At 43.3% G+C, this 25,747-nt stretch overlaps 1 protein-coding gene and 1 long non-coding RNA gene across 3 annotated transcripts; both read right to left on the reverse strand.

The window, feature by feature from the left end:
- Positions 1-202: 202 nt before the first annotated feature.
- On the reverse strand, positions 203-15,521 carry LOC119437273 (eukaryotic translation initiation factor 4E-binding protein 1). 2 transcript variants are annotated; one of them, XM_037704316.2, is made up of 3 exons: positions 15,212-15,521; positions 4,497-4,694; positions 203-1,822 (listed from the first exon to the last, which is right to left on the reverse strand). In XM_037704316.2, exons 1-3 carry the CDS (start codon positions 15,351-15,353, stop codon positions 1,785-1,787), a joined length of 378 nt encoding a protein of 125 aa, XP_037560244.1. In that variant the 5' UTR covers positions 15,354-15,521; the 3' UTR covers positions 203-1,784. The 2 variants fall into 2 exon arrangements, with proteins under 2 accessions (XP_037560244.1, XP_037560243.1); XM_037704315.2 differs by having other exon boundaries at positions 203-1,825; positions 15,212-15,517.
- Positions 15,522-20,371: 4,850 nt separating this feature from the next.
- Positions 20,372-24,960, reverse strand: LOC119453071 (uncharacterized). Its single transcript, XR_005192203.2, has 4 exons — positions 24,771-24,960; positions 24,464-24,544; positions 22,155-22,631; positions 20,372-21,056 (listed from the first exon to the last, which is right to left on the reverse strand). It is a non-coding gene; the product is annotated as an uncharacterized LOC119453071 (long non-coding RNA).
- Between the last annotated feature and the right edge of the window lie 787 nt (positions 24,961-25,747).

A 25,747-nucleotide genomic window follows, 5' to 3' on the forward strand; every position in this document is an offset into this window, starting at 1 on the left:
TTCTCACTTTATGGGATAGTACTTTAATTTCTGCATGATGCAACACCCGATTGGAGTTACAAGCATCCTGTCCTCTGGCTTATCCAATGAATGCACACAGAGGATATCATCAAAAGTGATCGAGAGAATAAGGCCCAAACTTTTGCGTTTTGCTTTTTTTCTTCTGCTAGCTGCTGGCTGAAAGGAAAAATTAACAAGGCCATGAGCTTTTGTATTTTTTATTTAGCCAACAAACTTTTGGAAAACATGTCTCCCAGAATTTCATTCCAAAAGCACATCTGAACAATACAGACAAAGCAACAAATTGGCCAACAAGAAACCAAGCTCTGCACAACCCTGCCATTGACATTTCTTCCCACCTTTCTGAAGCACTGTGCCATGTGGCACTACTCAACAATGTCAAGCTAATGAAGCCTTCAGGAAAGAACATTATATAAAAGCTGAGATGGCACAAGCACTGTTACATTTTCACCACACTGGTGAAAAATGTTTCGAACAGAAACAGTTTCACACCTTTAACTTTGTTTGGTGCATGTAAGAAAAAAGGAAACAGGAAAATGTTCATAAGAAAGGCTGTATGACCACTGCTACTTATCTTAATGTGCTCAACCCAGGTTTTTTTCAATACACTGTTTTCCAAAAAGCACATTACGAAGTTGAAAAATGCAAGCATAAGCACATGCCTATTGCCTGCGAGCTTTCGCAGAGCAGCTAGAAATAATGAGCACCGAGCTGCAATTGCAATTATAAGCGTATATCTCTATGGCTTGTACAGTGTTAGTATTGTAATTACACCGATCAGAGTAGTCAATACATAATACATCCACATCAGAAAAAAATTATACAAGAAGCATAGGAATTTCTGAAGGCCATCACTTAACTAGTGCAACTGGTCTGCGCACATACGAAGGATAGACGAAAACCCACAAATCAAAGAGGACCTAATGTTTCCACCTTTGGCAGCAAACTAATCCATCTAAACTTTCAGCACAAAAATTATGAATGTGCTCATATGGCACAACCTATTAGGTAAATGAAAAATAAAATCACATAAAGTTCCTTCACACTCACTCCCCTACCAACTTTTCAAGACTGAGCAATCCAAAGCCGAAGTCAACCATGTGCACTTGAATCTTAAGCAGTGGAAGGCTTGAGCCCCAGCTAAGATGAGCCACATGCCTGCCACCCCCTCTCCTTTTTTTTTCTCTTTAGGTTTTCTTCCTGAGCCACTATCCCAACCTAAAAAAGAAAATCAGTGCCTGTGGCATCACAGTAACAAGCAATTTAAAAAGATAAAAATAACCCCAATTAAAAAAAATGTATGAGTCATCTAGCTTGACAGGAAACAAGAGAAGGCAATGTTCCACAGGCTGCAACTGCAGGCATTTGTTTCGTCGGCAAGAGAGAACAATGATTGAAAAAAAGAAAGAAACACGCACACTCACTGAGTGCATGCTATTGCTGATCCTTTCTTTGCAGGCAAAAATACAACAAAAGGTAACGTAATTTAAAAAGAAAACAAAAAGAAAGGTTTCACATGATTGCTAGCCCATTAGGACTTAACTGGGCACCATGCTTTCACACACACCAAAGAAACAAAATTGAAAAATTGTGCGCCCACGTTGCTGGTCATGCCCACCAAAGAAACAAACGATGCAGCAAGGAAATCCTGTCGCTAGTTGACATGGACGACAGTCCGCACTGGAGAAACATGAAAAATACAAAGAGGTGGGGGCACTTGGCTGAGGCGAATCGAAGAAATAGCTTGGCACTTGTTGGTAGGACTAGATGTCCATTGCAAACTGTGGCTCGTCACCCGAGCCTTCTGGAAAAAAATTGAAAATATGCAAACTCAGCACAAACCACTGTGCAGCACAAACTGTCAAAACTACACATTCCAATAACCAAGCACACCTCCAGGAGACAAAATAAATGAGGATGAACAAGATTCTGTCTGTGCACAAGACAATAAGGATAGGGGAGGGCTCATATGGTCACGCTTAATACCAGTTAAACGGATACTGAAGAGTAAATATCAAGTTAAGCTACGTTAGTAGATTCCCACTTCTAGAATGCGGAAAAGCTCACTTAACAGGAGTGAAGCCTTGGGGTGCCAGAAAATAGGGAAAAAACAATGGACAGTGACACCTCAAATTTCCCCACACTGGCACCTTACAGATTCTGACAGTCTCTCCTTTGGTTTAGATAACTGTATGGATAAAGAGACTACATTGCATACTAAATAAATAAAAGACCCATCCTGGGAAGTTTGGACGACTTTTTTTGTTGTTAAAGTGGCCCAAATACATAAAAATATCTTGAAATTCGTAATTTCACACTGATTTACTGGCACTGCATTTTGGGCAAGAAATTCACGATGTAGAAGTTCAGCCTTCTCTAGTAATCAACATCTCTCCGGAAAAGGAATGAAAATGGAGTTTTAAACGATATTTCACCCATCTAAACTGATTTAGCATTACTTTTTAGGACCCTCTTAAAGTACTCTCTTCCCTTGCGCTATATGTGCAGCTCTGTTCTTGTGCAAAATTAGCCACACAATTGAAGAGAATGACACCAATAGCACAGCTGCAAGTGCAAGAGCCTTGCTCGCTTCCTCAGTTACATCAATAAGTGTGCCCTTTGCAGTGGTTTAACAAAGCTGCATTCAAAATACATCACTGGTAGAAGGTTGAGATCAGACAGTGACCACCACATCTTATGAAGCGAAATTTATGAATAAATTTTCATTGTTCTGCTAGAGTGCTCTAAAAAGCCTTCATATTAAATGATGGCTAATGGTTTTTAGTAATTCATTTTATGTAATAAAAGGTGTTCTGCATTTTTGAAGCTTATTTGGGCAGGGGTGTGCACATAATTCAAATATCGAATACATTTAGAATACAGTCAAAATACAGTCATATTGAATATGAAGGGGATCTCAAAAAAGTTCGATATATAGGTAATTCGATATATTAAAAATTTTATATAAACATTTTCAAGGGGATTTTACTGCTGTTTGCTATACACAATAATTTGTTAATGTGCTGTTCGATATATCCAGGTTCAACTGTAGTACTTGCTATGCGATTCATATTAGATTCAAGAATTCCTTATTCGAAATTTTAAATATTCAGTTCTATTTGAATATTTGAGACACCGAACAACACTTCGAAGTCTCTAGGGAGAGAGACCTATGCAAGTGATGACTCATTTTGCTTGCAAGAGAGCCGCGAGCGGTACGCAGAGGACCAGTTTCTGAACAAGCTTACAAAGTAGACGACTATTGCTGAATAAATTGCCATTATTCAATAAAAATGCCTCACTTTTAGGCAGCCTATATACGAATTTGTCATCTCGATTTAGGCAAAGGAATTTATTATTTGTCCAGTCGCACCATGTTTGATTGCCTGTACTATCACACTTGTCTCCAACAATCTACAGTGGAATCTCGTTGATAAGATCTTCACGGGAACCGGAAAATAAAGCGTATCCCCCCCCCCATCCGAAAATCGTGTCATCTAACATATAAATCCAACCAAATCGTATCAGGAGAAAAAAAAACTGATCCCGAGAAATGTATTATGCAGAATTGTATTAACGAGACTCCACTGCATGTGCATCTGGTGACACACTGCTCCCTTGTTTTGTTACTGTCATTATGGTGCTCCAGATAACAGAAAACAGTTTATCATTTACAAGTTCACCAGTTGACAGGGCATACAGTTGCAAACAGCACTGCATGCATGTATCAATGAACTAAATAACCCTTCATGTTTGTTAACCAACAAATTCAATGGAAACTTTATATTTCAATTCGTTTAGAAAAAGAAAAATATTCGATATGATATTCGGAGATCGTTCTTGAATACTCAGATTCGATTTGGCAATTTCATTATACCAACACCCCTAATTTCGGGGCAAGATCAGAGAGTGTTTATGAAGTTTATTTCTATAAAATTGCCCGTTCTTAGAGCTTTTTTTTTTAAGGTGCAATGAAATTTTGAGTTCTTCCATTATCTTTAGCGTTAACTTCCTCTTAGTTTTGACCATACACCGAAAACAGCCTTTCTTGCAAAAAATAAACGGCATTATAGCCACAGTAACGCTTTCTATTAATGATCAATCACCATTACAAATTATGTAATAAGATGCATATTTACCAATGATGTAATTGACGGTGGCTCGCTCTCCAATTTACAGAACAAAACAGAGGACACCCTTTCAACATTCGTAATGAATACAGTAAAAGCCAGCAGATGCAGCCCAGTATATGAAAGGACAGGCTAGTCTCTGGCATGCATTCTCCTCAGCCATTTCTTCAACAGCATACGGGGCCCGATATGCCGAGAACACCATTGCCAGCAAGGCATTGTCATGTCTCAGTTGTAGAAAACAACTGCTTACACGTGTGTAACGCTAGTGACAGTTCTGTCTTTGGCAGCCACATAAAATTAAGCCAAAAACAAAGTGCAAAATAAACACGACAAGTGGCTCACCAGGCTTGGCACCCTTGGCCGGAGATGGCAGAACACCATTCTCCGTGGGCTTCATGGGGGACCCGCTGGGCTTGCAGACATCAGGGCTGCTGGACAGGGTCACCCCAGGGATCACAGGCAGGTTCTTCGGTGGTGTTCGGGCCACTGGAGAGTGGCGCATTTGCATCAGGAAGCTCCGGTCATAGATGATGCGCGAGCCTGCACCACAGAGAGGGGGAAAAAACAGCTACCGAGAAAGCCCAGCACCAGCGCAAAAGATCTGTCACAGGCTGCAACAGTAGGCCCTTATCCACAGTCATGAGCTAGCAGTGGCCACAAGCCCAAGATATCAGCAGAAAAACCTGTTCGCACTTGAAGCAAGGCTCTCGCACAGGGCATAGCTTACACTGGACTTCACATCAGTATGGCATTGAGGCGTGGCACACAGGTACCAGTTCAGACTACCTTGGGTCTACAGTAAGTTCATATGCATCTCAGCAATGTGCAGTAGTAATTTTCAACCTACTCTGGCAGCAATCAACTCTGAATTTGCCCACAGGAGGAATTAAATGTACACTCATTTGCTGTCTGAAGAGAAGGTCTCAATGTCGTAAGTGCTGCTTAGCATTCGTCACCTGTGCATGCAATTCATGCCATGCCATCAACGCTAAGCTCCTGCATTATCCGTTCTCATGAGTAGCAGCATAGGAGGTGAAGCCGCAGCGAGTGCCAAAACGTCGCAATGCCTTGTTCTCCACGTGACCACCTTCTGCATCATGACGTCGCAACACAAACGAAATCGAAAGTGGTTGTAGAATAGCTTTTATATTAAATTACTTGGAGCACTCCGATGCTAGCCACTATATGGTTAGGACATTCATATAACATAAAAGACTGAAGAGTACTTGTTTAAGTGAAGATTGTTTAATGACTTATAGCAATGTGCAGGCCATGACAAGTACACACAAACCTTTGTGTTGCACATCCAAACATATACAGGACTGAAAGTGTCCAAGTTTAGCAGCGCCATGCCTTGGGCATGTGGCGTGCATGTCTGTCATAAGACAGTTTTAGTACAGCATTTCAGCCATTAGTGTGGCCACAGAAAAAACACCTATAGCCTGCTACACATGTTTCAGAGAGGCTTTTGCAGAGTGTTCTGCATGACAAACACTAAATGCATATCTTTGACAGTCAACTCCCTCCCCATCAAAAACAGCAACAAATAATCCCTAACCACCCAATTGAGTCTAACGTCTGAAAGCAACACGTGGGCACCATAGCGAGGGGGGCACTCTGGAATCATTTTGAATACCCGGGGTTCTTTAGCGAGCACCAAAACATGGTACACAAGCATATTTGCATACCTTTCCCATCAGAATGTCACCGCTGTGGCAAGCAATTGAACCCATGACCTCGTGTTCAGCAGCAATAATGTCATAGTTATTAAGCCACGATGGCTCGAGTCTTTCAGGAACCCAAGTGGCTTGCATAAACACGCTGTTCTATGTCCCCTAATCTGAAACTCGCCAGTCTTGCAGTAATACTCCACCAGTGCCAAAAATCAGTCCGCCATAGGCAGGAAAGAGTCAAGGTCACCTTGTACAGATTAGCAGATTCTTCATACTTAGCAAAAACAAATCAGGAAATAAGCTACATGTATCGCAGTACAGTAACTGCCAAACCTCTGTCCACTAGGATCAACATAATGTGCACATTTCATTTATAACCAGAGTTTGCAGAAGAGTAGCACAGTGACATGGTATATTTTTATATTCTACTGTTCCGTAACTACTGTCTTGTAATTAAGCTTTGCAGCAACAATGCAATAATTTTTTCCAATAAAAATGGGCCACTTGCTCTGGTAGAATTATGTTAGCTTAAGGTATGTGGCCAAGTCAAAATTGCGATTTTTTTTCAAAATGTCAGTTTGTTTTTCACTTTGTTAGATGACAAATTTATTCTCCATCATTTTGCTGAAAAAAGTTTCTGCCTACGCAGTCTCTTTCAAATCACACATAAAATGTGTACCCACTCGGCGTCTACGAAACCGAAACTGCAAGTGCCAGTTTTCTGTGGAACAGAAAAAATGCCCTGGTTTGCAGTTTTTTGCCGGTTATTTAAGAATCGTATCACGTACAAAAGTGCAATAATTCCATAATATTTTCAACACTTTATTTAGCAATTAAAATAATAGACGCCTCACCGTGTGGACGTGCAATGTTTTGCACGCATTGTTTACGTTCTGGAGGCTGTACGCGCGCTAAAGGAGCAGCGGATTGTTTGATGGATGTGTTTACTCTTTGTCACTTTTTCTTACTGGCAGCCACAGAATGGGGAAGTTTAGAGCACAAAGACGCACAAAATGAAAGTTTGCCGGCAATCAGTACAAGGCGACGGACCTGGAGACGTACTGCAAATACCTGTAATATTGCAAAGCAAGCGAGAGAAAAAAAAAGAGGGGGGGGGGGGAGTCGAGGTGCCACACGAGCAAAATCAGACGAGCAAGATCCAAGAAGGAACTGGCTACAAATAGGGAATTTTAGCTCCCCTGATCATCTTATGTAAGCGCTATGCTTTGAAGTCTTTGATAATTTTCTCAAAACCCATCTTTTTGCGATTTCTTCAAACGCAAACATTCAGAACTTCTCCCCTAATAAAGATTTTTGTGAAACTTGGCACAATTCTTTCTCCCATTATTGGGTGGCACAATGAACCTGAACAAGTAAAATCGTGCCACAAGTTTTGATATGGATGCCTTTTACACCAAAGCAGACCCAATGGAAGCACACATGTTCTTGGTTATTTCATCACTATGCTTCGAGGATTCATTTGATCTCAGTAATTTTGGTTCATTGCACAGATCGAAGCCTCCCCTATACCACTACCAAAAATTGTGTTTTTTTATCGAGTTAAATTAGAGTTACAAGTGTTGGCGTGAGACACACATTTAATTACGTTTTCTGAAATAAAAAAAAATATTAAAAAATAATGCATACTTTAAAAGGCTCACATGGGCCTAAAAATGTGTGCTTTATGATGTAGACCAATAATCTGTATTGTTTATCTTTTCTTAACTTTTTTTTCCCAGCACTTGGCCTCGTACCTTAAGCTCAAGGAGAATGCCATTTGCCCTAACATTTAGTATAACTACTGGAAATTTCAACAAAGTTTGCAAGCTTTTATGCAGTAGCAGATAGTGTTCCTTAAAAGTAGAGAAAGTGAAAGGTTGGTTGGGGCTGTATAATGTGTTACTTTCAAACATACTTTCACGTGGTTAAAATGTTCTAGAAGTATCAAATTCATGCTTTTAGAAGCAAACGCTGTGAAGTGCCATTGCAGTACATGGGAGTTCCAGTCAAGAAATCTGGCAACAGCCTCAGAGCCACCCAGACTATTATAATGTAGAGATTCCTTTTGCTCAATTCTATTCCCTTATCCACTGCTCACAATTGCATACCTGTCAGCCTGTGAAGTTTAGAATTTACAAAAACCCACGAAGAGGGATTAACTATGTTTGCCCTGAGCACAACCTTTTGTTGAATATGCGCAAATTTTATTAACAATGATCTTCCTTTAGTTGCAGCGCACAAGCATCAGCAAACTTGGAACAGCAGAGATTGAAAACATTGTTTTAGAGCACAGCAACATTTTAAGAGCCTATGGTGCTGCCAGTTTTGCCTGCTTCCAGAACTTGTCTGATTAAACTTGCTCGATGCGAATACCTTTCTGGTATATGGCATTTTGCACTGTTACAAGAAGGCGGCGCAGGTACCATCACACTTTGTTTTGCATACCATAAGAAGCCAAGAAATGACACCAAGGAAAATTTAGGGGAAATAACTTATACTTGCGAATTGAATTAAAAAATGATAAATTAATGGAAATGAAAATGGATGAAAAAACAACTGGCCGCAGGTGGGGACCTATCCCACGTCTTTGCATTACGTGTGCGATGCTCTTACTAATTGAGCTACAGTGGCGCCGTTTTCCCATCCACTTTTCGAGGTATTTATGTTTTTTACTACTGGAACTAACAACCTTGGGAGTGTTCGCCAGCGCCACCACTCGCAAACCTTGGCGGCGGATCTGGAACATCCTTTCTGCCGCAGGCATCACGAGTACGAGATCTTGTTAGGTGAAGGCAACTGGTCAATAAACCCACGCGTTCTACTTGAAGTCATCAACGCTGGCGGATTCGAGACCCTCACTATGTAATGAACGAGAAGAAAGGGAAGCAAGGGGCCCGATTTTTATTGGGGATGAAATAAAGGAGAGCTTTGGATTATTTTTGACCCTTTGGAGTTGTTAAAGGGACACTAAAGACAAACCGGAAGTTGAGCTTTAATGGTAGATTATCCTTTTACAATCACAGTAATACCATTCTTACGGTGAACAGATGTTCAATAAGTGAGAAACCAGCGAAAAACTGAAGGATAGGTGCTGACTCCCTTTCGAATTTCCCGCACTACACGTTCGCGATGTCGGAGATCACAAACGCAGGCCAGTCGCGATTGGTTGAGAGCGATTTATCGCTGTTAAGAAAATGCAAAATGAAATACACTTTAAACATACATAAACAGCATTTGCCAACTTTTTAAACCGTTTCAAACGAGGAAGTACAAGTTTAGCGCAAAATTAAATAAGAAAAAATGACATGGCGCTACATCCAGTCGTGAGTTTCATAGTTTCGTTCTTGCTCCACGCATCATTGCGCGGCTACGGTACCGTAGCGCGGGCCTGTTCCCCTCTACAGTGTTTGGTTGCATATTGTGTGGCTCAAAAAACGTTGACTTCGCAGGAAACAGCCAGAAAATACCTCTATGTGTAGTGTTGAGGGCTGTATTAACGGCCCGAGGCGCTTGTTCAGGGGCAGCGGCAGTGTTGACCCGATTGTGTCCTTTGATGTGGTGCCGCGCGATGAGCCCCGGCTCCCCGGCGTTCGCAATGGCTCAGTGCTTTGTCGATGATCAAACGGAAAAAGAGCCAGAGAAACCGATGGTGTGCTGTCTGCATTTCTCGCCCGCGGATTATGTATATAATCCTGCCCTCGGAAAGTATCTTGGCGTGCCCCAGAGGCACGTCCTTTCTCGAGCAGCTGTTCCCTTAATGCCACCTTCATCAAACCCCTACAGGTGCCCCTGCTGCAGCAAACTGGCGGCTCAGTGAGTGCTGAATGTCATTAAATAAAGCCACGAAAAAACCATACCGAGTACGCGCGCAACCTTTCCACGCTTGTTCTGTCGGGAACATCGTCGCCTGGCGGACCAGACGCCTCGCGTTCCGTCGACGAAAACGAAGCTCTGCTTTTCGCCGGCGCGGCTGGCGGCTCACCGCCATCGCACGCGGAAACACCTACTGCTCGAGCACGGAGGATCATTTCGCGCTCCTTTTCACTGAATATCGCTGAAATGCAGTCCTGCTTTCCTGGCGAGCTCTTCGTTGCAAGGTTCAGCGGCAGCAATGGTATCCATCGCGGCAAACGCAAATGCAGCGGCCATGCAGCCATGATGCAGCCAGCGCCTCGGCCATTTACGCAAGCGGTGATGTATCATGGTGCATTCCGATTCGCTGAGAGCAATGAAATCTGTGACGACACTGCTTCAGCGCCAAATCTGGGGTGAGAGAAATTGAGGAAGAGATATTTGGTCTTTGTTTACGAATTTCTCCACTAATACTCATATTTTTGCACACAACAAAAACTGCATGCATTCCTGAAGGTCCCTCTTTTATTCCAGCTGAACTTCCTGTTTCTCTTTAGTGGCCCTTTAAGAGGCTCTTGTTTCCTACTCAGTTTCAGCCACCATCGACCTCACATTGAGCAGCAGAATGCCATGGCAGGCATGCAGCAAATGTTACCTGTGCAGATTCAGCAAGCCATCCTATGAAACAGCTTTTCTCAGCCACACATTAGCACTAGAAGCAGTGTCTGAAAGTCAACTGCCATTTATGAATTACTGCTGTATAGTAGGAAGCTTCATTTCTAACACTATCTTCACCTTTACAATTAGGTACTAAGCATTGCCATATGGTTTGTGTATTTTCTTGGGACTGATACCTATGTGCATTCTGCAATTGGCAAAGGAACTGTTTCTAAAGAGGGATGAAAATAGAAAGGCAGCAAGTTCCACGTGGAGGCCCAAGTGCAATGTCAAAGACAAGATCAGCATCACAGCAACCTCACTTTACTGGGGTGAACACATTTATCACGAGAATACACAGGACACACTGCCCTCTACATGGGCAACTTCAAATAAATTACTAGAATGCTAAGGAAATGCATGGAAATATAAAAGGTAGTTTCTAAATGTGCTGTTACAGAAGTATCACACAGCCTCAAATGCCAGTATAAAAGCTGAATGGCTAGTTTTATATGCCAAAGGGACACTAAACATTATAAAGTTGAGCTGTATTTGTAAATTATGTTACTGGAATACTGATGTCACTTACCATGAGGGGAGGATTGTTAAGCCATATAATACATTAAAATGAAACAAGTGGGAATGCCACCTTGAAGTTCTCGCACTACCTTCATGTGGCACAAAGTCTGATAGCATCTGCTCGGGTCTTCTAGTTCATACAATCCTTTGCCAATTTGCAAGTGTGCTTTTCTGCACTGCGCATTTGCCCAACTAATGATGGCATCAGTCATGTTTAAAATGAAAAAAAAAAAAATGGGTTTCACATGCCAAAACGACGATTTGATTATGAGGCACGCCGCAGTGGGGAATTTGGACCCCCTGGGGTTATTTAATGTGCACCTAAATCTAAGTACACGGGTGTTTAATGAAAACAAAATGCTAGCTGCACATGCTGGGGCTTGTCTTTCGTGCATAGTTTAGTCACAAAAGTCACATCTACATTTCCCATGTCATAAAAATAAAGCAAACTGCGCGTGTACACACTGACAACAAAAACAACTGTCACCACTGGCTCGGCAAACTGCATCGTAGGAAAGTTGGCTGTACAATTATGAAACGAGTCAATTGCATATTGATAAAGAAGGATTACATAGCATACTTAATGAATGGACTAAACCTACGAAGTTCTGACACCTTTTTCTGAGCTAAACCAGCCCAAATACTTTGAAGTCCATGTCATCACATTGATGTACTGGCGCTGCAGTTAGGATGCAAAATTCAAGGGAAGCTTGGCCTTCCTTATACCCTGCTAGTAATCAACTTTTTCTTGATCAAATCTACCAAAACAGTTATGAAAAAATATAACAGTGTAAAGTGACATGCTCCGCTCTAGTGTTTATGTAAAGACCACTCATACGAAACACCATTTGGACTGGGAGCTAACAAGTTTTCATATCATGCAAATCATAACCAAATAAAAGTTGTGGAATATTTCATCAATATGCAACGTGATGCATATCAACCACCTAGTCTGGTCTGCATAGCTTGGTATCTGGCAACTTGGTATGTGATAGGTATTGCTTGCTGTTTGTGCTGGTACCTAACATGAAGAAATGGGTGTGGATGTTTCAATTAAATCAATATACCTACATAATTGTAAGTTAAATGCAACTTTTGAACTGTATGAATGCAGGGAAATGTGCCTTCTAAAAAATGAAAAAACCAAGGAGGGAAACTATAAGCAAATTCAGCTTACTCTATCCATATCCCGCGAGTCCAACATGCGCTTCCAAGAGTCATCCTAGCGCTCATTCACCACAAATAATTATAATATTACATTTATTCACAATTTTCTCAACCTTTAAATTACTACAGTCAGTCAGAATGGCTCTGTCAAGAATGGCAAATTGGCCCACAATGTATACACCCTTCACTTTCTATTGTGTAACATCATGACAGCTCCGTACCTGAGACAGCGCCAAATACACAACATAAAATTCTGTCGTATCGTAATTGCTCCCTTTGGCCAACCAAACCTGCGTGCACAACTTCATGTCAACAAGCTCTATGCAGCTGGACAACATGAACTCCTGCATGCAATCTGGTTACTTGAAATTACAAACAAACAAGTGGCAAGCATTGACAAACACCTTAAAATATCCAAACCCTTAAAAATACCTCATGCAACAGATTGCAAAAACCTAGTAGAGGACCACTGTGTGGCCTCCTGGAACAAGTCAGCTCAGATACTTTTCAGCTGTGCAAGCTAAGAGTATATGACCCAAATCATGTACACAGGTCCTAGTATGGCTTGAACACAACACACATTTATTAGAATAAAGGTAAACTACCATTTTTGTTTTCTTCCCCAGAACTACTCTCAAAAGCTACATCTACCTACCATTCTCACAAAAGGTCAACCTGTAACCCCTATCAAACATGGCCATGTAGATCATCTCCCCAAAACTAGCACGTCACACACAAGACACCAGCTGCTGTTAGGCTTGCTTACCTCCCTCCCTTCTCTAGAAGCGCTGGGCATGCATTCCTCTTACAGCGCCGATGTCCCAATAAACAAATTAAATGTCTCATCTTAAACTCTGTCGTCCCGTCGTGAAGGCACACATTGACCTAGTTTTATGGCCAATGAATGTACACATGAATATACATTCCAGTTTACAAGTACCAGCCCTACACAAGGGCAAGGACAGCAACAAGTGCTTTCTTTACGACCAAGTTAGGTTAGGTTCAAGCTTATGCTGGTCGACAGGCACTCAAATTTAAATAACCTGCGCCAGCATGAAAAAAAAAAAAAAAAAAACCAAGAGACCTCGATACGCCGCAACACCCGCAACTTTCATCACCCGCCACCTGCAATGCTGCGTAACTGAAACACCTAATTCACTACACGCAGTTCGAACGCCATACATTTTCTGCACACTACTATACATGCAAGCCAAATACAAAGCTGAATCCAGAAGAAAACACGTTGCGCGAAGCAGGGTCGGCAGAAAAAACGAGGGTTTCCTGCTACATGCCCCCACTGAGCTGCTTCAGCTGGCGTACGGCCAGATGTCTATCAGCTGAACACAACTCGACCGGGCAGGAGCTATTGGTCGAAATTTTCCGCTAGCGTCTACACAGCCTCGTTTTTAAGAAGAGATACCAAGCAAAACAAGAAAAAGGCTTGCGCGCACACTGCTCGGCCTCGTGGAACTGCTGGGTGCATTGACGCGCGGGGCGCCAAGCGTATGGCGGCCTTTTTATAATCGTTATTCTTTTTTTCTTTTCCCGCCGTTATAGGAACATAGATCGCGGGGAGCTGGGCCGCGGTGGCCTTGACATTGTTTCCTTCGTTTGTAGCGCGCATTATAAAAAAAAAAAATCGCCAGTTGCGTATCGAGCAAAATTTTATCTCCCAGCCAGTGCAATGGGGCTACCCGCCTGCTGCTCTCCTTCGGCACGTTTCAATACCTGACCGTCTCGCACTGATAGCAATTCTTCGTGTAAGGAGCCAATGTTAGGACATCGCCGAGCCCCGGGCCAGTCAGAAAAATGTAAACTTCGAGGCCCGATGAAGCGTACGGCAAACTGGATCGAAGCATCGAAACGCCAGGACGAAAGGGTGCACGTGCAGTGCACCACGCAGACGTGCTCGCGTTTGGCCATTTTTCTGAAGCCTGTGACGCGGTGAAGATCGCACGTAGCACTATCTCACAGAATGTAAGCAACGCTGCAAGCTTACGTGATCGAACCGTTCAACCCCAACCGCCTTGTTTCAGATTCTAGTCAAGTAATTACATATCCCTAGCAGCGCGCGGCCAGATGGGGCGAAAGCAAGCTGCAACCTGCGACTTTTGAGCGAGGCCTGCTTCACTGAAAGCCCCCAGGACACGAACAGAATACGCGCGAGAGTCTCGACGTTGCGACACAGGCTGTTTTTTCGTCGCCTTGGTCGCAACCACGCAGGAATGAGGGGAGTGTTTTGCCAGGGCATGGTGGCAGCAAGCACCACGAGGCGTTCGCCTTCTCTCGAGTGTGATGAAACCGTATCATGAACGCCCTTAAGTGAAAAACGGAGCACGTACTTATAAGCTCGGGTCTTGCGAAAACACTCGCTGGCCGCGCTGACGTGCACGGCCAGCAGCTCCCTATTAGAAAAACTAATAAAGAAAGTCGACGCGCAGCAGCAACCACTAACAAAACAAAAATGTAACAGCGCGAAATGAACAGGTGACGGTGACTCAGAGGCACGCACGTACACGAGATGTTCAGGAACGACTGCACTCGAAATATACGACGAACGGCTAGGCGTTATCGGCGTAGGAGCACAAAGTGTCAGAGGAAGCAAACATATTTAGCAGAAGAAAGGCCTCATTGACAATATAGAGCCGCTCTTGCAAGCGCGACGCGTCATCGCATTCGGGGGACGCCTTTCGTGACATGACCTTCAAACTCACGGGAGAAGAGCGCGGCACGAGACGGCAGGGCGACCACGTGCTCTCTCCGCAGCTCGTGGAAAGGAGCCGTCTTCCAAACTTATTGACGCCTTCGTAGCGCGGCACAACGCTGTGCTCGGCGCGTCGTCAACTCAACCAGCAAATGCACCACTTCTAAGTGGCCGTACGCACGACAGCAATGAGTCCAAATTAGAGCACTTCCAGCCTTCAGTCGTCTATATTTGGGGATCAATAAACAAAAGAGCTGCGGTCTTATCACATCACGCTGAAACTGAGCAAAACGAGCAGCTACAATACTTCAAAACATGCAACGGCGCGAACCTGCACCCGCCCAGTTAATTTCCACTGTGCTGCTCGTTATGCAAAGCGCGCCGATATCTCTAAAACAGCATTAGAGCAATGAAGGTAAGGTTACCTCCCGGCGTAGTGGAGAATATGGTACCCCCGGGCGTTGAGCTGTAGTCGTGGGGCAGCTGACTTGAATCGTTGATGACAATCCGCCGCGTCGGTATGCTGCGGCTAGTGGTCACTTTGTGCTCTGGCGAGTGTGCAGACATGACTACAGTAGCACGTTCGTGCAGGTAAGATACGAAATGGTCCGGTTGTCCTGGGAGGCCTACAGCGTTCAACGTATGCGAGCGGTGTGTCTCGACTCTCAAGCCTGTTCTATTCTCCACGAGCCTGTGCACGAGCGCCCACGAATTCTCCGAGGCAGCAGTGGCGGCGCCGTGGGCGCCGTTTGTTGCAGGGCTTTTCCACAACTCCGATAGATGGCGACTGTGAACGGCCTATCAACTTTTCTCGAACCACCACAAGCGAAGCTAACGAAGTGCGCGTGGTAGTTCAACGCCTCGTTGGGTAGTTGCGTAGTTGTGCTGGCCTCCTTTAATTGGGCAGCGAGACATCCCCGGGCGCAGAATATTCAAACATTGCGCGCGAACCGAAACGTCAAGCTAAATTCTCTAAATTCACTCCACTTTCGTTATTTTTTTAACATTCACACACGTGTCGCGCAGTGTTGCGTGACTGATAGCACGCGATTGCAATTTTTAAAACGTCAAAGATGCTACCGAGATTTTTCAGGGCTTCTACGAATCAATGCCAAGGAAGGGCGTTCTTTCGTGTTGGCCCATATCTACTTAACTGCAATGGGACGAATGTCGGCATGGCATGCAGCACAAATTAAGGCACCAATTGACAAATGAGCTATCGCATCTAGCCAGATGTACTCTAGTCCACAGACCCAGTTCTGCATTTATGAGCCGATTTGCTCTTTCGCCACATATTTTAGCGCGTGTTAATTGAAGGTTGCGTGTCACATTAGAGACCCAGGAAGCACGCAGCTAATTAGTAGACGTCTACCTGCCAGCCTGATTTAGCTAAGGCCACGACTGGTAGCCGTCTTTCGTAAGCTATACTGTAGCCCTAGACCTGTACGAGCCAGCTGGTACCTCAGCTAATCCACCCTCCACTTACCTTGTAGCCACCTTGGGAAACACTGCTGTAGCTGCTTCGCAGGTGCTATAGTTAGCTCTACTTACCCTGTTTACGATCCTGGAAGGTTGAATTCTTATTTTACATGCCACTACGAAAACACAAGAAATGCAATGACCACAGTAAAATGTTGACTGTGGTCACTGTCTTTCTTGTGCCAATTTAATTGAGCTGTTGTCAAAACATTGATTTCATGCCAACCCGCCGTGGTTGCTCAGTGGCTATGGTGTTGGGCTGCTATAGCACGAGGTCGCGGGATCGAATCCCGGTCACGGCGGCCGCATTTCGATGGGGGCGAAAACACCTGTGTACTTAGATTTAAGTCCACGTTAAAGAACCCAAGGTGGTCCAAATTTCCGGAGTCCCCCACTATGGTGTGCCTCATAATCGGATTGTGGTTTTGGCACGTAAAACCCCATAATTTATTTTTATTTTTTACTTCATGCCACTGTAATATTGTACAAATACCAAATTAATAATCGTTTAAAGAAGTAATAGATACAGTGGAACAAAATATTTTTTGTCAATACCGAAATAGTTATCCCAACGTTCACAAAGAAATGTATTTGTGCACTACATATTGTTCTCCCACACTTTCCTTTTAAACTGCAAGACAAAGGTATTTGCCCAAGCTTGTGCTAGTATAAGCATTTCTAGTCAACAAATGGTGTCAGCACTCACCAACTTTAATGTGTGCCAAATGTTGGTAATGAAACATTATTGGAGGTTTTCATACGAAGTCTGGAGTCTGTCGCTACGCATGCCCGTGGTGTGGAGCAAAACCCACGCTGGCTCACATAACGTGGGACTGTATGGATAGGCCAGGAGATGTCAACTCACCCCTTCTAAGGCTGACAGACTTCGTACGGCAGTGGGAGGCACTGCTCGCAAGCGAGGACCGGGAGAGCCAACTGGCCCTCCTGGACCAAGCTCAGCGAGCCGCTAGAGCCAGTGGAGCCCTGGACTGAGGGCCCCACCCAGACCTGCCGTTAAACCTTTTACCTATTTAATAAAGTTTTTTCCTCCTCCTCCTCGCTACGCATGTGTGGCAGAAAAAGCAACTTTACATTATGCCGCTTTAATTTTAAGAATTTCAGATACAGATTAAACAGGTGTTGCTGTTCAGTACATTGCAGTCTAGTCATTTTGTTCAGCCATTCTCAACGTTCAAACACCATGCCTATAAATTGTTCTACATCTTCAGAAACAGAAAGAACCACTGTTTTGTACGCAAGTTGACCATTATTAGCATACTATACCACACGTGCCGGCTGTAGCGGTGCACTTAATAAGCATGCCTCCTTGAACTATTGCAACAAATGCATGATTCTATTTCCTTTGTTCCACAGACCAGCGAGTAAATTGCACTGCATGTGGATCTTATGTGCCAGTAGACTTGCACTGGTATAAAAATGCATGAATCCATATGCAAAAGCGGCATATGCCATTTGCACGACTGAATACAGCCAATATCAGGGTGTACAAATATTTAAAACTTTCATATAAAAGATCGAATACTCCCCTATTCCATTCGGTCCTCAAATCGAATAGTCGCTATTTGAAAAGCCGAATATTTTTAGAATAGTTGTTGAATATTTCACGTTGCCGACTGTGCATGATCAAACATGAAATTGAAGCAAAAAATAGGATAACTTTTATCCCCTGCACAGCGGAGACACTGTACCCAGAGCATGCTGACGCTCAGGGAGCCGGGCTTTACCGGTAAAACCACGATGAATAAAAAATAAAATTTCATTTAGACATGGCACCAGGCAGTGAGTATTGTTTGGATACTATACGAGGTCTGTTAGAAAATTAAGTATCCGACCTTTGGCCGAAGAAAAAGAACTGGCATAACTGGAGCGTTGGAAACCTAATCACCCTCAAAGTAGTCTCCTTGGGACTCCACACACTTCTCCCAGCGGTGCTGCCATTGTTGGAAGCATTCCGAAAAGGCCTCTTTCGGAATGGAGTTTAGCTCAGCTGTCGTTGCAGTCATAATGTCCTCTCTTGTCTGAAATCGCGCTCCTTTCAATGGCCTCTTGATTTTGGGAAACAGCCAGAAGTCGCAGGGGGCCATATCAGGAGAGTAAGGAGCCTGTTGAACTGCAGGAGTCTGGTTTTTCGCCCAAAAAAGTCTGAATCAAGTGCGAGGAATGTGCAGGAGCATTGTTGTGATGGATGCGCCAATTTCCTGTTGACCACAACTCCGGTCTCTTGTGCCGCACAGCATCATGTAGGCGACGGTGGACATCCATGTAGTACTCTTTGGTGATTGTTTGACCCTGTGGTGTGTACTCGTGGTGTACCACACCGTGGGAGTCGAAGAAAGCAGTCAGCATCACTGACGTTGCTGTGCACTTGGCGGGCCTTCTTTGGTCTTGGCGACATGGAATGCTTCCACTGCGACGACTGGGATTTGGTTTCCGGGTCGTACCCCTACACCCAAGACTCGTCACCAGTGATTATGGTGTTCATGAAGTCGGGGTCACTGTTTGTGGAATCCAGCATGTCCTGTGAGACTTCAACATGAAGTTGCTTTTGCTCCACCGTGAGCAGCTTCGGCACGAATTTCTCTCTTCATGGCCAAATCTTTGGTCATAATAGAATGTGCAGAAAAAGTGCTGATGCCCAATTTTTCCGCAATTTCTCGGATAGTCACACGACAGTCCCGCATCACCACAGCATTCACTTCGGCAATGACCTGGTCATTTCGGCATGTTGATGCCCGACCAGAGCATGGCTCACTCTCCACCGATGTGCGGCCGTCTTTAAACCGGTTGTACCACTCCTTAATCTGTGTGCTGCTCATAGCATCATCACCGAAAGCCGTCTGAATCTTCCTAATGGTTTCCACTTGGCTGTCGCCCAGTTTCTGGCAAAATGTGATGCAGTATAGCGCTGCTACAGTCGCTCCGTCATATTCCTTGCAATAAAAAACCGACGAGAGCACTGTGCACTATCTCACTCAAACACTGCGTCCCAGCGACTGATGTTACCGGCAGGCGGGAAAAAATTCACGCATGCGCACGAATGTTCAAGGTCGGCTGATGCAAGCGCGCTTGTTTCATATATCCATCAGGTGTTCGCAAAAAAAAACAGTAAGGTCGGATACGTCATATTAAATATCAAGACCATTGCAACATATTTGATACAACAGTGGCACCATCTGCTGCGACCATTCAAAATAGGGAAAAAGGGCCTCTTTTTTTCACTCACTCTGCCACCGCCGTAGATGACCCGCATTTCTGGTTTGGGTGTGAAGGCATGCACAAATGTTATTTGAGCCTCAAGGCTGCATTTCTGAACTAAATGTGATAATGCATGGCCACGTATGCTCAGAAGAGCCCCGAGTTTGCAAACAAACTTTCTAATTATTCTTAAGGCTACCTTTGTGCTTTTAAAATAGAGCATACCTTTTAATGTGCAGTGTAATGACAGAAACTTTCTAGTGTCGTCAAAACCACGATGTGAAAATTGATATTGCTGGTGAGAAGGCTGTATATTATTCGCGAATTATTTTTAAAATATTCTATTCAATTCGCTTCTGGCGCTATTCGATTCGGTCTCAAAAACTACTATTCACACACCCCTAATAAATACTACTATCACCTCACGTAGACTGCCCTCTAAACAGTTGCACGGAATACTAATGGCAGTAGAACTGAAGGCAAGTGTGCAGAGAGTGCATTTTAGGCAAGACAAAAATTAAATTATGGGATTTTACGTGCCAGAAGCACCATCTGATTATGAGGCACGCCGTAGTGGGGGACTCCGGAATAATTTGGACCACCTGGGGTTCTTTAACGTGCACCTAAATCTAAGTACACGGGTGTTTTCGCATTTCGCCCCCATCGAAATGCGGCCGCCGTGGCCGAGATTTCATCCCGCGACTTCGTGCTTAGCAGCCCAACACCATAGCCACTAAGCAACCTTGGCAGGTATTAAGCTAGACAAAACAGCATGCAGAAAGGCCGTTTTGTGCCTCTACAAACACAACCTTCCTTAATGGCTCATAGATTGCTTACGGGAGCCATAAAGAATACAGTTTATTTCATAAATAAAAGTATGATTCAGTGTAGTTGCCATGAATATGATGAATACAGTGGAACCTTAGTAAATGCAACTTCTTTACAGAGAACTTAGAAATCTTCATTATCAGTGCAACAAAAAATAAAATTGTGTTAGTTAAAATGATATTTAAAATGTTTATAAAACGGGTACAGGAACCAATTAGCCTTTTTTGAGAGCATCACTAAATGTAGTACTTGATTTTCAAATAAAGCAAACAGCACAGAGAAAGAACAGGCTACAACTTGGATGGAATTATAAGCTTAAAAGACAGCAAAGGTGCATTCACTCCTCTTGAATAAATTTTTCCAGTCACCAAAAAGACTTATTTTTGCCTAAATCATGGCTGCAAAAACTATACCATCCTCACAACACACACACAAAACTGGCTTGTGGCACTTTCAAAAGTTACCAATTGGTATTACAATTGAACTGTGGCTGGCCTACCTACCACAAAGAGCTCGTTGTTGGCCCTGGAGCCATGTTTCGATTAGGAGGCCCACCGTATCTGCTAACCGGAAAGGCTTGATTTTCACCCTGGAATACTTTGTTGCAATCTTCTACTGACAACCGGGACTCCCATGCAGAAAGTTGGTCAACAAGATCACGGGTATGGAACTTCCTTCTTAGTGCCAACTCAGGGAAAGATGCAGCTGCTTACACAGGGTTTGGTGGGCTCAATGGTTTCTAGTACTCTGCACAGTTAAAACAAGACATCAACAGCGTAAAGCAAATTACGCATCAAAATTATCACTCTCTTTTAAAATCAAGCAATGTACCTAGGAGAAATTCATTAAGGAGTACTGACAAAAATATTGTGTCCCACTTTGTGCTTTTTTTTTTTTTTTTTTGAGGTAGTTGCCGACTGCCCAATTGCGACATGACCCTGAATTCCTTGAACACCACGTACAATTGTTATGACATCAAATTTTATGCAGCTAGCTTATAAATGTGCTCCAAGTGAAGCACTGTTTTAGACATGAAGCGGGAGACTATTCACATCACCGAAACCATAATTGGCATTTATGCAGTGCCACAAACAACTCAAGCACGAGCCAGTTGGCTCGATGCAGTAGTTGACGGTGATATAATGACCTTGTCTCTAAAAGCCGTCAAATTACCTTTCAAATTGCGCGATTCTTTTTGAAGCGCAGGAGGACTCTCTCCCCTGTTATCGTATTGAATGTTGAATGGTCTGCTTTCGCACCACGGTCATAGTGTGTATATGCGTTAGTTGTGTTTGGTACCATGAGATCGCCACATCGAGCTTTAATAACATGAATAGACTTCTGTTTCACATCTGAAGCCACACTTCACTTGGCGCATGTTTTGAGCTGTCACACTAAAAGGTAATGCATTAATTATTATTATTTCTGTATTATTAAACAAGGAATTGAGGCTACATAGAATCATTACCGAGTTGACAGCTATCCATTATTGGTGTAAAAACGAGACAAATTTTGTGGTATACTACTCTCTCGTCAGCACAAACAATGTCGAACAACCTCATCATTATTTTAATATCAAATTTACATTGCAAATGGCAAATTTAAAAAGGGCAAGTCCTATTTTCTTACTGATAAAAAGCAAAACACAAAACTCCCTTTCCTGAAGCTGACAGCATTTAAACATCACAATTTGACAAGCTAGAGTTCAGACATATTTATAACTAAATGAAAAAGCTACAAGGTTCAGCACCAATAAATGCAAGTATAGCTCACTTTCATATATGCCAGAAAACCACATTAAGAATACTATGCAATTATTAAGGTTATAAAATGCATCACATTTACCTACGAGTCGCAGATGAAGCCCAAGCAGCAGGTTTTGTCAGCCAGTCTGCCACTGTTGTGATAGTGTGAGAATAAGAGCTCACATTGGGTCGTTCCTCGCAGCCCCTGAAATTCTGACAACATTCACCAGCTGATGGAGGTAGCAGAAAAGACTACTTAAATTAGAATAGCAAAATAATAGCATACTGGCTATCAGCAGCCAATGTCAATAATCAATGTCAACAGCCAATGCACTGGCTTATGTCAAGGAAACAGTGCAAATGTGATAGCTCACTATTCAACAAACAAAATACACCTTGTGTTGGCCTTGTTTGTGTCTCAAATTTATTGTCATTGCTTTCTTCTCTGTAGCAAAATTAACCCTACATTACTTCAAGGTCACACTGAACAACAGCTATCAATCACTTCATCCAAGGTTTTCCTCTTGCAGTGAGGCCATTGGCACAGAATGTCATATGAACAGTGAAGACAGGTGCTCTGCAAAAAAAATAATATTATAAATAAATGAATGAATATAAAAATAAATATTCATATATATGCTCCTGCAAACAACAAAAATGGAAAAAGATGCAAACTACAATTACTTCACACTACTCTGTAATAAAACTGCAAGCGACACATCTGTCTTGACACTCACATGGTTTAGTGCAACGCAGAAGCCATTCAGGAAAAACAATGAAGGCCAAATCAAGGTTAAGGTATCTATCTTAAACAAATTTTTAAAAATAATTATATGCATTCAACCAAAGTAGATGCAAAAGTAAACTAAAGTTCACCATGATTTCACACATGAACATTGAAACCATCACACACACTAAATGTCTTAACCTTAGCTAATGTGCAAAAGGTGTTTTTTTTTTGTTTTTTTTTTTTTTTTTTTTTTGCACTCAAAATAGCAGTGCCCGACAGATTTTTGGACCACTCTTAAAGGTTAAATTTTCATGAAATGTGGCATATGTAGCTGCTGAGGATATTGTTTTACTCTCTTGTGGCTTGCGTTGAAACAGCATCATAAACTACTGCTCTTTACTGGCATCAGTGTTCAAAGAGGCCTCAGCTGTAGGCGGCTGTTATCTTCGGCGACTGCACTTGTTTGATGCATGCCATTCATTTGATTTCCATTGCCTTCATGCCTACTAGTGGAGTGGACACGCTTCCATGAGCTAAATGTGGGGCCCATAAGCAGTTTTTTTTTCCACGATTTGTAAGGTAAACGAACGGTGTTGCGGCGACTTTCATGAGAAATTTTTGTGGTTTCACTTATTTTTCGTCCGTAGTCGCAGCCTGCGAGTGTTATTTACGCGATCATGTTTTAATACAGTGCCATAGTGATGAATAATAGCATCACAACTATTATAACATCAGGACAAGCTAGGCTATAGCTAGCTGGCCGGCTGGTGATATTGACCCCTGCAGTTGGTAACTATACCCGTGTCACACGGGCACGTTTGGAAGGCCTTCCAGTCGACGGCCTTCGAAACGCCACAACTCTATCGACTCAAAGGAGTTGTCGCGCTGCTACACGGCACATCTGAAAGGCTGTTGAGTGGTTAAGGCGTTTCTCTCAAAATTGTGTGGTGCTGCGGATCTTTATTTTTCGTTTTCATGTCACCAAAAGGTAAACAACATTAAAACCACTTAAAAGCACTATCATTTCTTTTATGTTTGTTTATACGGCGAAATGGCGGCGATATGACGGCAGCCGGCAGCACATGGAGTAGAGGGAGAGTGTACTAGACAACGTGGATACAGTGTACTAGAATGTTTACAGTGTACTCTTCTAGTACACTGTAAACATGGAGAAAGGAATGAACAGAAGCACGTCGCTGCTGTCGAGAGTATGTGCAGTTAGCACATATCAAGTGGCAAAAATAATTTATTGAATAATTAATAACACTAATATACAGAATTTTTAGAGCATTTTGGTTTGATTCGTTCTTTCTAACCATGAGTACGAGCACACTGTGAACGAGAGGGCATGTTCGCGCTGCTTCCGCTCCCGTAGCTCAAAGGCCATCGAGATTTCGATAGAGTTGTAAGTGCTCCGTTGACTCGATAGACTATTGACTCGACGGCCTTCGAAACCGCTCGTGTAGCAGCTCGAACTTGACCTTTGAGTCAACTGACTATCAGTTGTAAGGCCTTCCAAACGCCCGTGTGACAAGGGTAGAATATATCATGTCAGTAACCCTTGTATGGAGCTTTGGCAGTTCTATTCTTCACCATGACAGGTCGTGGCAGGGCATGCCAGCTAATGGGCAGGATACGCCATCGTGAATAGAAATTCCAGAAATTTTCAAGGTCCCCACCTTTCTTCACGGACCAGTGTCAATGCGCTTTTGAAGGGGACAAGAAGGTCCAGCTGCATCTCCCCACCGCGTGTAGAAGGACTGAGAGAAAAATATATTTTTTGTCCAAATTAAGCCACTAGGTACCGAGGTGCGTCAACAGACGTGCATGTGGTGGCATTCAAAAAAACGAAAGTGCAACAAGATGCTGCTAACTAATTTTTAAAAAAATGCAACCTGCTCCGTCAATAAATGTATGAATGCGTTCACGCCGTCCAAATCGTGTAACATTATTTCCAGAAAAGTAAGAACCCATAAAACCACTTACCGAATCGAAACAAAGCGGTGTCACTGCTGCCGTTCTTCACTCGAAAACTCGATCATAACACTTGAGCCGCTTGAGCAGGCGAAAAGTACTACAGCGTACCAGAAGGTATTTTAATACACTGTAAACAGTACCACAGTCTCCTATGACAGTACGAACGAGCCGCCGCTGTACCGTCGCACCGCCCACCCGCCACCATCGCATGTGGCGCCTCCTGCACTACCGGCCGGTGCTGCGCTTGAATAAGGCTATCTAATATTTTCTCATAATTACATATTTTCACTTTAAAACAACCTTAACGCACAGCTATGTTTTTCGAACAGCAGTTATTTTATTCTTTACTTGCTCTTTAGGTGCATTTTACATTGCGCGCCCCCCTCTGAGGGATTCCATAAACTTTAGCATTCCAATGTCATCAAATGTGGCGCCAGATTTCAACCGGCAGACGTGCGCGCTTCAAAACGTGCGTAGGAAATCCATGAAAAGACTTGGAGGACGCTTAAGCTTCGCCTTTAAGAGTGGAACGCGATAGCATTGAAATATTTCTGTCTGCTTCTCACGCTTCCCAGCAACTGCAGCTTATGTAACCGTAACGTTTACCGGGAAGCACTGGCGGCGAACGCTGTGCACGATGGCGAGCTTTCTGGTAGAAACGCGGCCTGGTGCGTTGGCCGTTCCCAAAGGTTGTGCACGTCCCCCCCCCCCCCCCCCCAAATCGTTGAGGCTGCCCTGAATCCTCCCTGGCAATGCCTTAGAAATTTTGACATTTTTTTTTTTCGAAGTAATTGTATTCACAACGGCTAGAAGTGTATGGCTTGGAGACATCAAGTGCTGGCCATGGCTTCGAAAATTTTTTTTTTACATTTTTTTCTAACAAAACGTCTTCGCAATTGCAAGTGCGCATGGCTTAGAGACATCAAGTAGTGGCCACCTTGAAGATGTATAAACTATAGCTTGACACAGCGCTAGCTGCTTCTAGC

Source organism: Dermacentor silvarum, chromosome 1 (genome assembly GCF_013339745.2).
Source record: "Dermacentor silvarum isolate Dsil-2018 chromosome 1, BIME_Dsil_1.4, whole genome shotgun sequence".
Classification (NCBI taxonomy): domain Eukaryota; kingdom Metazoa; phylum Arthropoda; class Arachnida; order Ixodida; family Ixodidae; genus Dermacentor; species Dermacentor silvarum.

Excerpts from the sequence above, each read along its gene's own strand:
- LOC119437273 (XM_037704315.2), bottom strand. The coding sequence starts at position 15,353 with ATGTCTGCACACTCGCCAGAGCACAAAGTGACCACTAGCCGCAGCATA. Across the intron at positions 4,695-15,211 it reads ATTCTCCACTACGCCGGGAG|GCTCGCGCATCATCTATGAC; the intron begins GTAACCTTACCT and ends TCTGTGGTGCAG. Across the intron at positions 1,826-4,496 it reads GGCCAAGGGTGCCAAGCCTG|AAGGCTCGGGTGACGAGCCA; the intron begins GTGAGCCACTTG and ends ATTTTTTTCCAG.